Source organism: Protopterus annectens, chromosome 3.part0, assembly GCF_019279795.1.
Source record: "Protopterus annectens isolate FY-2018-M chromosome 3.part0, PAN1.0, whole genome shotgun sequence".
NCBI lineage: Eukaryota > Metazoa > Chordata > Ceratodontiformes > Protopteridae > Protopterus > Protopterus annectens.
Genome location: NC_056731.1, coordinates 390,619,885 through 390,632,924, shown reverse-complemented (window position 1 = coordinate 390,632,924; position 13,040 = coordinate 390,619,885). Strand labels below are relative to the sequence as shown.

The window sequence follows — 13,040 nt, the reverse complement described above, 5'->3', positions numbered from 1 at the left end:
AGGGATGTGCGTCGCAATCAGAAAACACTGGGAGGAAATTGCCCACTGCCACAGTCTGAGTGCTTCTCGACACAGGGGGTACGACCTGGTTCCGCCCTGCTTGTTGATGTACCACACCACTGACATGTTGTCTGTTTGAATTGCAATGGTCCCAGAAGGAAGAGAGTCCTGAAGGGCTTGCAACGCTAGGAGCATGGCTCTCATTTCTAGGATGTTTATGTGCAGATGGTACTCGTGAGGCTTCCAAGTGCCTTGGACTGTCCTGCCCTGATAATGCCCCCCCACCCCATCAGGGAGGCGTCTGTGGTCACTGTGGCTACCGGAGGGGGCTGAATGAAGGGTCTGCACTGAGTCACTAGTGGGGAGACCATCCACCAGGAAGGGTGCCTTTTGCATGCTTCCGTAATCATAATCATGTGAGACATGGGTAGCTGTTGGAAAGACCACTGTGTGAACAGAAGCCACTGAAGGATCCTCATGTGAAAGCGGGTCAGTGGGATTAAAAGAATGGCTGCTGCCATGGAACCCAGAGTTTGAAGGATGAACTTGACTTGGATTCTTTTGCTCTGCATAAGAATTTGTATCTGCTGACAAATTGTAGACACCCTGTCTAGCGGTAGTCTTGCAAACATGTTCCTTGTGTTTAAGTCTGCTCCTATGTAGGTGATAGATTGACAGGGCAACAAGGCAGATTTTTCGAAATTTATTGTAATGCCTAGCTGGGAGTAGATTGTGATTGTGTAGTCCCTGGCCTGTAGAAGTTGATGCCTGGTAGTAGCAGTGAGGATCCAGTCGTCTAGGTATGGAAATACCTGGAATCCTTGACATCTCAAGTGAGCCGTGACCACTGCCATACATTTGGTGAACACCCTCGGGGCTGTGGTGAGACCAAAGGGCAGAGCTTTGAACTGGTAATGACGGACTCCCAGCCAGAAGCGAAGAAATCTCCTGGAGCGCCTGTCCATCTTGATATGGTAGTACGCGTCCTGAAGATCTATCGAGCACATCCAATTGTCCTGACGCAGAAAGGGTAGAACAGACTGTAGCGTGACCATCTGAAACTTTGTTCTTTGTACAGACCTTTTTAGCCTGCTGAGATCCAGAATTGGTCTCCAGTCCTCTGTCTTTTTTGGTATCAAAACGAATCTTGAGTAAGTTCCAGATCCATGCTGGTCTGCCGGGACTTCCTGGATGATTCTTTTTTCTAGCAGTTTTGAAACTTCTATGACTGCTTGGTCCTTCAGATTGGGTGGAACATCTGGAAGGGGTTTCCTTGACTGCAAGGGGGGTTGACAGAAGGGAATTTTGTAACCTCCGGATATAATGGACCATACCCATTTGTCTTGCGTTAAACTTTGCCAGGCTTCTGGGTACAGTGAAAGTCTTCCCCCGACTGCCTCCAGAGGTGAGCAGCCGGGCAACCCTTCAGGGATGCTGAAAGGGTTTATCAGAGAAGGATTCTCTGTTGCCCTGGTTCTGCGGACCCCCTCTGCCATGAGGGCAGCGTCTGTTGTTATTGTTTCCCCCTCTGCCCCTGGAGGAAAAATTGCTACGTGTGTCAGGCAAGGCTCCTTGGGATTTTCGGAACCACATTTTTCCACTCTTTTGACCTTTGGGATATGGTCTAGAAGGAGTGGAAAACCAGACTCCCACAGCAGAGAGAGTCTTGCCTTCTTGCTCACACCTAGTCAAAGTGTCTTTCACCTGTGGTCCAAAAAGAAAGGAACCATCAAAGGGGGTGTTGGTGAATGACGCTCGAAAGGGTTCCGCAAAATTGCACAGCCGCATCCATGCATGCCTCAAGGGCTACACCCGTACCTGTGGCTCTACTCGCCCCATCGGCTGCATAAGAAATGAGCCTCATGGAGGAGTTGACTATAGAATTAAGAGTCGCCAGTTGGGAAGCCACTTTAGCTTGAGCCCCCTCAGCTGATGGGTATCTCTAGCTCTGGAGATCCCTCTGAAGCCAGGTAAAATGGCATAAGTAGTTCAGTGACCTCATAGAGAAGGTCGCTGAAGCAAACATTTGCTTCCCATATCTGTCCATAGTCCTAGACTCCTTGTTAGGAGGATGGACAGACAAAGAGGTCTCCGCTAACTTTTTTTTGGTGGCTGCTGCTACCACCATGGCATCAACAGCGACACCTTTGATAAGGAAATGCTTATCATGGGGTGCTGAGATGAACTTTCCAGGTCTCCTCGGAGTTGGTTCCACTGTATCCGGAGATGACCAAGCCTTTTGAGCCACCACTGCCATAAGTGGAACGAAAGGCGTAGAAACCCAGGAGGTGGAAGGTCGGGAACCAAAAGCATCCAGAAATACAGACTCATCCTTGGTAGGGGCTAGGGGATTCCAGTTCCCCTCTGCTTAAGCATTTCTAGGATGTCCGAGAAGCTAACATCTTCAGAGGGGGATCTCAGGGACCCTTCCGAATCATCTAAGTCTGTATCAAAAGTGACAGACTCGGGGGAGTCAACGTGCTTCCTCTTGCACTTCTTCTTACGAGGGGGCTCCTCTGAATGATCAGGGGAGGCCTCGGAAGAAGAGGAAATACCCAATGGGGTGTCCTGGAGTGCCGGTTCCCTACGCTTGGAGTCTGGAGGAGGAGCAGAGGTTGGCACAGGCACTACAGGGGACAGAGCCAGTGGGGCTGATAGTGGAGCTGAGTCAGTGGCCAGCACACTCTTCATGACATCGAAGGCATCCCTGCCACGATGTAGAGAAAGCTCCGGTTCTGAAGAAATCAGAATCTTTCTGCGCACCGAGGGAGATGGCTCCGAGGCCGATGTAGGAGCCGAGCCCACCTGCGCCAAAGCTCCGAGAGGGAGAACAGGGTCGGACAAGGGTCCGATGCCACTCGCCCCCTCTGAGCCGACGAGGGAGCCCCAGCACCCAGATCCCTCAACGGATGGCACCATCGAGGGAATTGGAGCCGACAACGGAACCGAAGGAGATAGGGTTATCGGATCCGATGGTTCCACTACTCGAACCCCAATGAACTCCGGCTCTGAACTCAATGGAGTCGGAGGAGGAACATCGATAGAAGTGGATGGAGCCGACACCTGTTGAGGAGGGCTGGACAACATCTTGGCAAGTGCCTGCGATTTCAGCAACCTACTGACCACTCTCTCCACATCGTGATCCGACAGCCTGGAGGACCGAGAGGAGTGAAAAGATCTGTGACTGCACTCGCTCTGAAGCAGAGGAGACTGTGGAGCTGAATTAATTGATTCCAAGGAAGGGAACCTTTGCCTGTTGTGGCTCCAAGATGGCTCCGAAGATCCTGATGGAGCCGACGGGGAGATAGCCTTATCGGTACAATCCGGATCCGAAGTAGATGGCGTAATCTGAACCAAGGATGGCTCTGAACTTGGAGCCGATGGCCTGGAAGATTTACGGGATTTCACAGGCTGAGTCTTGGTCGGTGAATCCTGGGGCTTTAAAAGACCCCTAAGAATAAGCCTATTTTTATGCTCCTGCAGAACTCTTGGGCTAAATGCATGGCAGATAGAACAAGAGTCCTGCAGGTGCACGGCGCCTAAACAATAGACGCAAGAAGTGTGCCCATCTGTCAGAGAAATTTTCTGACAGCATGAGTCACACTTCTTGAATCCGGAAACTTTGGATTCTTTTGACATTCTGACAAAAAGAACACTAGAAATACCACAACAAAAACTATCTAGCAAATACAGTCTACACAAAAACACTATACTAGCAGACTAATACTAAGGGTTTTTTTTTTTAGGAAAGCCTCTAACTTAAACAGCTAGCCTAAGAAAGAAAGGTAGAAGGAAAGCCTCTAACCTAAATGGCTAACCTGACAAGAAGAGGATAAGGGGGGGGGGGGAGAACTCTCTAAGTTAAACGAGTTCTACAAGGAAGGGGAGGAAAGCTACAATAAAACACTAGCTAACAGAGAAAAACAAGACTAAAAATTAACAATAAACCAGAAAAAAGGACTTTCTAATGGTAAGTAAGTTGTATAAAAAAGTTATACGAGCCTGAGCCAGAAAAACGACACCTCGTAGCTGAAGCGGCAAACGAGATCTGGGTAGCAATCGCTAGGCATCATGGGATAAGGGGTAGCCTCGAGCCAGTAAACAGCTCTCGAGCTATAGAAGATGGCCGAGTCGGAGCAGAGGATCGGCTCCGATCCCAACCAGCAAGAACGAAGGCGAGATAGACAACTTAACATCTACTGTTCTCAAACACAATAAAACTGACTCTGTTCATTCAACACAACCAACACTAATCCACTAAATGTAATTTGCCTTTATAAATTAACAAGTTAGATTCATTTAACTCATTTCTAATGCATCAAAAAAGCTGCTTTGATAAAATTATCAAAAGTAAGCTGCTTAATTATGCCTACCTGAAAACTGAAGTGCTGCAATAAGACAATTTATGTTACACTAAAAAATTTAAACATAGTGAAAAAAAAAATAGGCAGGTTGCTACTTAAAATACTGGACCAAAAAGAATCACACAGCTAAGCACATCCCATGTTACAGTCTAGGCAGGGGGGTCAGATTTCACAGTACCAAAAAGTGTAGTAAGATCTAATAGGGTGTGTGTCTGTATGCAACATCAAGCAAACTTACAGTTCAGCAAGGGTCGTAAGCAGAATTTTATTCTGTGGATCTCTCCTCAAATGATCGAGCACCGCTTGTACTACAGTCTTGTTGTTGTACATTCCCTGCCAGTGCTTAATCAGTGTAGCAAACCCCTACAAAAGAGAATAATATACCAGTGACTACAAGAAACAAGTTGTTCCATCAATGCCATAGACATTTTGCTAGTACAAAATAAAGCATAATACAGAATAGAACATAACTTGTTACCCTAATCTATAAAACGAGTATGCAAAAATCAAACGACATCTCCATCCATCCATCCATTTTCTAAACCACCATAAAAATCAAATGACTAAAAGTAGCCAACTCCAAAACCAGCTCCAGACAAGTGGAGTACCTCAGGGTTCAAGTCTTGGGACTACTCCTGTTTGGCATCTACTTCTCAGAAGTACAGGCCAACATTAAGGGACTCTGGCTAACAAAGTTCGCAGATGACTGCAAACTGGAAGCCATTATTGAATCCCCAAATGATGTGGATATTCTACAAAAGGGCCTTACAGAAACAGATGCTTGGTGCCAGAGCTATGGGCTCAAGCTTAATGCCAAGAAATGTATAGCTATCCCCTTTGGGAAAAAAACATGTACCCATAAATTACAACATAGGTGGCAGTACACTAAACACCAAAAGTGTGATGAGAGACTTAGGGACACAGGTGGACAGTGCTCTCACCTTCGATAACCACATTGCCATAACAGTCAGGAAATCCTTCTGTGTGGCACACCTCATCACTAAGGGCTTTTCATTCAGAAAAAAGGTGGTCATTGCCCCACTGTACTCATCCCTCATTAGACCCATTATAGAGTACAACACCTCGTTTGGTATGTACCTCACAAGACATCTGCAACAGCTTGAAAGGCCACAGAATGCCTCACTAAAAGAATCACAGGCCTAAAGCAGATGCCCTATGCTGACCATTTAAAAAAACTCCAGCTATACTCTGTGGCATATCGTCTACTCAGAGGCGATCTCTGCTTAACATACAAGGCCATGTCAAACCCTGAGCTGTTGGACATGCTCCACTTAAAGAAATCCCAATTCCCTCAGAGCCACACGCTGCAGGGATCTAAACCTTGTCATCACAATGAACAAAACATGCTGGAGGGATAGGTTCCTGACCCAGAGACTCCCCATACTCTGGAATAGACTGCCCATACATGTCAAGCAGAGCGCCTCCTTGGCCCTCTTCAAAAGGAACCTTGACGATTGGATGGGAGATAGGAAATTCACTCTGGGGATCACGTCAGTCACCCTGCTAGACAGGGGGCAAGGGAACTAAATATTGTGGGAAGAAATATCCAGGGAATTGTTATGGCTAGGCTTGTATAGGCCCTAGGGCCAACAGGCACCATTTCCTGGTGAGGGTCATGTTGGTAGCAAAGGTGAGAAGGGTAGGTCTGACTTCCCTATATATCCAGCTACATTTTTCAATTCATTTTTGGGATTCCCACGCCTTCTCATTCCAGTTGAGAAACACCCTCAAACATGTTTCGTGTCAATCCTGAATCCCCATACCAGTGGCCCATGCTTTGCATAACTCCTGTACAAGGTACCAAAAAACACCTCAACTGAGTCCTCTCTCTAGACAGCAGCAGTGGCCATACTCCAAGATCATTACATTACAAAGTATATAACAAGCATTCTTAGTCTCTCTTTTTAGTGCTTTAACATTCTACCTCTCGTCCATCTTTCTCATTACCCTTTTTTCATCTGTCCTATGCTCTCTTGAATGTCTCTCTGTATGGCAGCCTACCTGGTTCTTGTGCTTTATCCTCTGAAACAGCAGCCAGTTTCTTCTGAATTTCCTACTTCTCTATTCTAACGTCAGTCCACCAAACTCTGCCTGTTCTACCCTCTGTCTCCCTCACAGCATGGCACCCCATTCTTTTTGAAGAATGAAACAAAGCATCCATTTAGTACCTCTGATTTATCCCAGTATTCTTCATTGATCTCTCTCTCTCCTTTATTCCTACTGACCAGTTCTGTCTCTCCATTCTGTCTACAATATACCTTAAAAAAAGCCCTTGCTTTCCTTCTGCTATCTTCCTTTCAGCTTTAACATTTACTGCCCTGACCACTTTGTTGCCCTTTTTTTTTTTTTTGCTCTCTCTTGTACTGTGCAACAGCTCCTCTCCATCCCTTGTTTTTACATTGCTTCCTGAAGGCCTTATAATTTGTCCTAATTGCAAGCCTTATACTCACTCCAATGTAGCTACACCAGCTTTTTTCTCTCTCTTTATTCTTTGTTGCCTTTTTCTCATATTTTTGCCCAAATCCTGAATACTCTACCTGGGACCCCTTTCCATTAGCTTGCTTTCTCTCTTGATATGTTCTCAGTCTAACTCATCCTGACTAGCTCTACAGCACAGCATAATCCACTCTTCTGAAATTCCACACTACTGTCATTCTCCCTTTACTTTTATCATTCCACCCACTCCAAACCATAAAACCAAATGAACACTACTGGTAATGATACCTTAACCTAGACATCCATAACACACAAGGCATTGATTAGGACCCTGTCTAAAATTCTACCCCCCCTTCTGGTACAGACCCTCATGATCCAAGACCTCAAACAATTATTGTTCCCTCTCTACCTTGGAGTTTGGAATCTTTCAGTCCATTCTTAATAGGTCATATTCCTCATGAGCATTACACCGTCTCCTCCAGTTTCTCATACTTCTCTCTTGTTACCCATGGTGGATGACAAACTGTAACAATCCACCGGTACTTTACTTCTCAATTCCTCGAACTTAACAGCCTGGGCACTTACTCCAGCATCTAATCCTGGTTGTATTCTTGCTTTCTTCCTGGTTTGCTGTTTTTCTCGGGCCTAACATCTGATACCCTCCTTTACCTCGACTTCTATTCCAGCCCATTTCTATTTTCTCTGTCATTCCTGAACAGCCTATACCCAAGCACCTGTCATTGGCCCATGTTTCTGCGATACCATTAATATCCACTCTCCTCTCCATCCCTGCTTGCAGCTACCTCATATTCATACCTGAACATATTGCATTTCAAATTAAGAGTATCAATGTTCTCTCAGGAGGTGGAGTTCAGGATGCTGACTGGTTAACTGAGTTTTTTTTCCTATGACTAAGTTCTCTGTCACACTACTGTACAACTCATACAGTATTGCCACCAGTACAAAAAGTCAGTCTCCCATTCGTCCCTAGTTTCAGTCTCTTATGATACCCTAACATGCTTAAATTCCTCCACATGAGGGGTGCCCATCTATCTGCAGATGAAAATCCACTTAATTTTTGGGACAGAACCAATACCTTTGATTTGGAGGTAAGTATTTCATCCCAACTGTTTCACAATTAGTAGAAAACTGCTTTGCTACCTGCTGGAGATCCAGATCACTTGAGGCTAAAAGGACAAAATTATTTGCAAAAAAAAACAGAGATTTAACCTTCATAATCTCAAATTGGATATTATTCAGACTACATATGTAGATTTATATAGTGGAATTCTGGAGAACTTCTGTAAATACTGCAATTATTTTGTTAAATAAACCCTGTGATATGAAGACTTCCTATAATGAAAAATATAAGCTAGTGAGAGTTTATTTAGTCTTAGTTCACCTTTTTTTTAGCTTTACTAAATAGTCTTTTAGGTCCATAGGAAGTTCCACACTAGCTGCCCTTGTAGGCCAATTGCATAAGCCTAGCCAATTTCACTTTCAAAGATGAGAACCAAACCCTGTACCTTTAGCCATTACATCAATCCCAACGTAAAAATGTTTAAAAAATGCTCATAAAATTAACCTGACTGGCCTAACTAGCTTTCACAACTACTATGACTCTACAAGCCTCTGATTTATGTTCAGGGATGATGTGGGGATGTACCTTGTCGAATGAAGGCAATTCAACTTTGTGTGTTAAAATATTTCATCATTTGAATAAAATGCTATTGAAGGACATCCCCCGTTTAACAAGATGCTCATTAAGAAAGAAGGTGTTATTCATTAAAGTACAAGAAAATGCAGAGATACGACCTACAAAAGATAAGGCATCAGTTTTGTATAGTACCTCCTTCTGCTTTCCCTCTTGAAAGGAATGGTCACTAGAACAAGGTGTTTATGTCACAGTCCCATATATTACCATAAGGAAATGTCAGGAAAAGAAACGCTGCCATGTCTTTTATAAAAATAAGTTGCCTAAAGGGGAAAAAGGCTGCTCAGCTCAGTGCCAACACTCTTCCCTATTAGCAACTTGCCTGAACCAGCTGTGAAAAGTGGTGACCACGTGCCACCCAGCAAGTTGCCACACTTACTCTGCACTGTATTAGGTCTTTTAGCAATGTTTCCATCTAAACAGGTAAAATACAATGACTGCATATTTAACATGATAGATATAGTTAGAATCAGCTAGGTTAAATCATTCAGTTTTTATACTACACAGTAACTTAATTTAACAACAGCTCACTGCATTCTTATTACAATTCTCATTACTAGTTCTACCAATCCTCAATCATTTTTCTTGGGTTATTCTAGCTCAAAAGTTACTAACATCTGAGAATAGTTCCAGTATGGACAGTATGAATTCTAAAGTAGCAGTGCTATATTAGACCGTGCTGTGAATATAAACATCTTCTTCTTTATACAGTATTAATATCTAGCTAAAACTATGCAAAAGACACATGCAGAAATTGCCTCACCTCATAGTCGCTCTTCAAAAACTCGTGTAAAATCATTTCATAAATTAAAGGCCTTAGTCGCTGGTCACCTCTTGGTAAGTAGAGACTAATTGCCTGGAAAAAATAAAACAGGATTAGATTAAAATATATCAGTGAAAGCTACTTTCATCATCTGGACACATTAGTACTATAAAATTACTCAACCACTGTAAAATAGTAACAACAAATGCTAGGTATGTGAATGCCCATCATATCAGATCATCTGAAAGAAAGTCCTGTCCAGTGGCTGATGTTGGGATTTCCTCTTCTAAAATCCGGATCTCAGCAAAAATTCCAATAATCTTTAGCTACCATGTTCAGAAAGCATGATCCATCCAAATGGTCGACATGATGACCCTGTGTACCAAACAAAGGACCTAACAAACTCATGTACTCCCCAGTGTGACCCAATTAACCAAAAGCAAACCACATGTACTCCCCATTTTGACCCATACTGCAAGCACACATGAAATACAAATAACAAAGGGTAAAAAAAAAAAAAAGATACATCTACATGACTTACAAATGAATACAGAAACAAGAATAAAAAAAGCATCTACCTACAAACGTCCATCTACAATGGCAGGTGTACAGATGAACCAGATGTAGCAGGGCGAAGAGAAAGAATTAAGTGTCCAGTGCACATGGCATTCTCACCGAAAGTATAGATGTGTGAGATACTTACAGTAAAATTATATAACTTAAGTGTCCCTTCTTCTCAATGCCTTTTTGGCTGTACAGCTCTCTAACAGTGCCCAAGTCACACAAAAAGGTTTCTATAAGCACTAATATGTAATGATGCACAACCCCAAAGTGGTGAGAGGCCAGATATGTAATGTATGTGGAATGGTCACAGTTAGAGTGGATTTATTGCATCATATTACACCCTGGAACACGCCATAATCCATCCCCAAACCCTGATAAAACCCCTCCGAGCTAGCCTCACTCTTAACTCATACTTCATAGAAACCATCAATAAACTTACTACCACCGTCCCTCCCACTAACACAAATCCACCAAACAGCAATGTATCTCATCCCCCTTCCACTTCTACTCCTACTTTCTCTCTCTATCCTATACCCACCTCAACCATAAAAAAACTCCTTCTCAAACTAAAACCATGCACTAATGCCCCTGATAACCTACCTGCTGAATTCTTACAACAATCAGTATCATCAATAGCATATTCCATCAGCATCCTCATCAATAGATCTATCCAGGAATCATGCATACCTGATATCTGGAAAATAGCACATGTTCTTCCACTTCATAAAGGTGGCAAAAACTCCGACATTTCTAATTTCAGACCTACTGCCATACTTTCCCTCATTTCAAAAATACTCGAAAAATGCATCCAAACCCAGCTACTCAATCACCTAGTTACACAACAACTGCTCTCCCCCACTCAGGCTTTAGGCCAGGACATAGTACCAACACAGCCCTTATCTCATTCCTAGACACTGTTAACATAGCCCGTAACTCTGGATCCATAGCATCTGCACTCTTTCTCGATCTCTCAAAAGCATTTGATACAGTCTCACACCACCTCCTACTATTCAAACTATTCAACCTTAGCCTATCTCCCTCTACTCTCCAGTGGTTCTCTGACTATCTTACCAACAGGCAACAGTCTACCATCTGGTAACATTGCTTCTCCCCGTTCATAAATACCAAAACAGGTGTACCCCAAGGCTCCATATTACGGCCCCTCCTTTTCAGTATATTTAGCAATGACTACCATACTAGTCTTTCAAACTCTACTCTAATACAATATGCAGATGACTCCACTATCATCTGCTCCTCCAAATCTTCCTCCCTATTACAACAACTTACCAAGAAACTTTTTCCTCCACTGAATCATGGATGTCCCAGACCATCTAGCTCTAAACCCCAACAAAACAAAACTTCTAATCTTTACTCTAACAAAAACTTCCAAATAAATAAATCAGAACTCACTGTTCAGTCCCAAAACAACACTATCATAGACGTCGTCCCCAACACTAAACTGCTTGGTGTCACCATTGACGACAACCTAACCTTTGACCTTCATATCCACAATAACATAAAAAAAAACATCAGAAACTAGGATCCCTTTATAGACACAACCACTATCTTACTCCTCTGGCAAAAAATGCTCTCACCTCAGCATACTTGCTTCCAACCCTCCTATATGGTGCACCCATCCTTACAAACATACAATCCTCACTGAAAAACAAACTAAACTCACGCTACAACAAAATTGCCAAATTTGCCAATAATACCAAATTCTCCACCCATCACTGTACTACACTGCAAGAACTCAACTGGCTTGAACTCCCCCACCATCCATCATATCTACAACTTACCATCGCCCACAAACTTATCTATTTCCCTGATGCCTGTCCTTCCCTCACTAGTATACTGACCATCTACCACCCAAACCAGCAACTTAGATCTGAAAATAAACTACTACTAAATGTCGACAAACCTAAGCTTTCCGCTGGTCATATGTTATACTCATTTTCTGTATCCAAACTATGGAACAATCTTCCCCCTGCACTCAGAGCAATCACTAATCCCATTACCTTTAAAAACTCACTTAAATTTCATCTCACCACACAATGGAAATGTTCCTGTCCCTCTACCAACAACCCTAAAACCTGACCCCCCAACTTACTATCTCTTCCTCCCCCTATACCACTCTGCCATATACTTCTACTTCTCTCCCTAGCTATCCTTTCTCTATTCTACCTATCACTATTTCACTGCGGTGGTGGTGCTGCGGTAGCGTTGTCGCCTCACAGTTAGACGTTGGCCGTTCGATTCTCAGTTAAAGCGTCTACTGTGTGACGACATGCGTGAATGGGCGTTCCTTCGTTGAAGGTTGTGCGTTAGGCCCGGCAAGCCAGCATGTAAAACTCTACTGCCAATCATTAGCGGACCGGAGTTCCGCTGTGGCGACCCCTAACCGGGAAAAGCCGAAAGACACACACACCTATCACTATTTCAGAATGTCAGCCTTTCTCTCTGCCTTTCACCTCTTGAGATCTCTTACTCTCACTTCATTGCATAAAAATACATAGTTGCTATGTCCAAAAATAAGAAGTTATGTACCTACCATAACGTTCAATGTTAGTTGTCTTCTTCTCGCCTTCTTTCTTGCTGGATGGGTTCGGAGCCGATCCTCGGCTCCGACTTGGCCAATACTAAAGCTCGAGAGCTAATTCCACCGGCTTGAGGCTCCCCTATATCCCACAATGCTAGGCGGTAACTACTCAGATCTCATTTGATAGCTATACCAAGCAACCCTAGTCTCCATAGAATGGAGAAGGGAAACCCACCTCAAAACAACCTGCGTGAAAGGTATCGCAGACCTAAGAAAGGAGAAAAGGAGGTGGAAGAACGTGTGGGAATGACGACTTCCAGAGGAAGAACACAAACTGAATTCCTGTCGGTCTGCCCAGGCTTGGGGGAAGGAGGGTGGGACGCAAGAAAGAAGGCGAGAAGAAGACAACTAACATGGAACGTTATGGTAGGTACATAACTTCTTAATGTTAAGTTGTCTATCTCGCCTTCATTCTTGCTGGATGGGACCGCATCCCTAGCACCTTATCCCGGGTGGCCTATCGGAACAGACTCTTGAGAACAGTGGAACCAAAGTTGGCACGGCTTCTGGAAACCATGTCCAATTTGTAATGTGAAATGAAGGTATGAGGAGAAGCCCAGGTGGCTGCTGCACAAATGG

At 43.8% G+C, this 13,040-nt stretch overlaps 1 protein-coding gene across 2 annotated transcripts in view; it reads right to left on the bottom strand.

The window, feature by feature from the left end:
• Window positions 1-13,040, bottom strand: part of VPS41 (VPS41 subunit of HOPS complex) — a 2,347,711-nt gene that overhangs the window by 506,052 nt on the left and 1,828,619 nt on the right. For both annotated transcript variants that reach the window (XM_044064839.1, XM_044064840.1), the window contains exons 17-18: window positions 9,299-9,391; window positions 4,603-4,727 (exon numbers count right to left, since the gene is read on the bottom strand). In XM_044064839.1, the coding sequence (XP_043920774.1) occupies window positions 4,603-4,727; window positions 9,299-9,391 (218 nt within the window). The remainder of the gene's footprint in view (window positions 1-4,602; window positions 4,728-9,298; window positions 9,392-13,040) is intronic.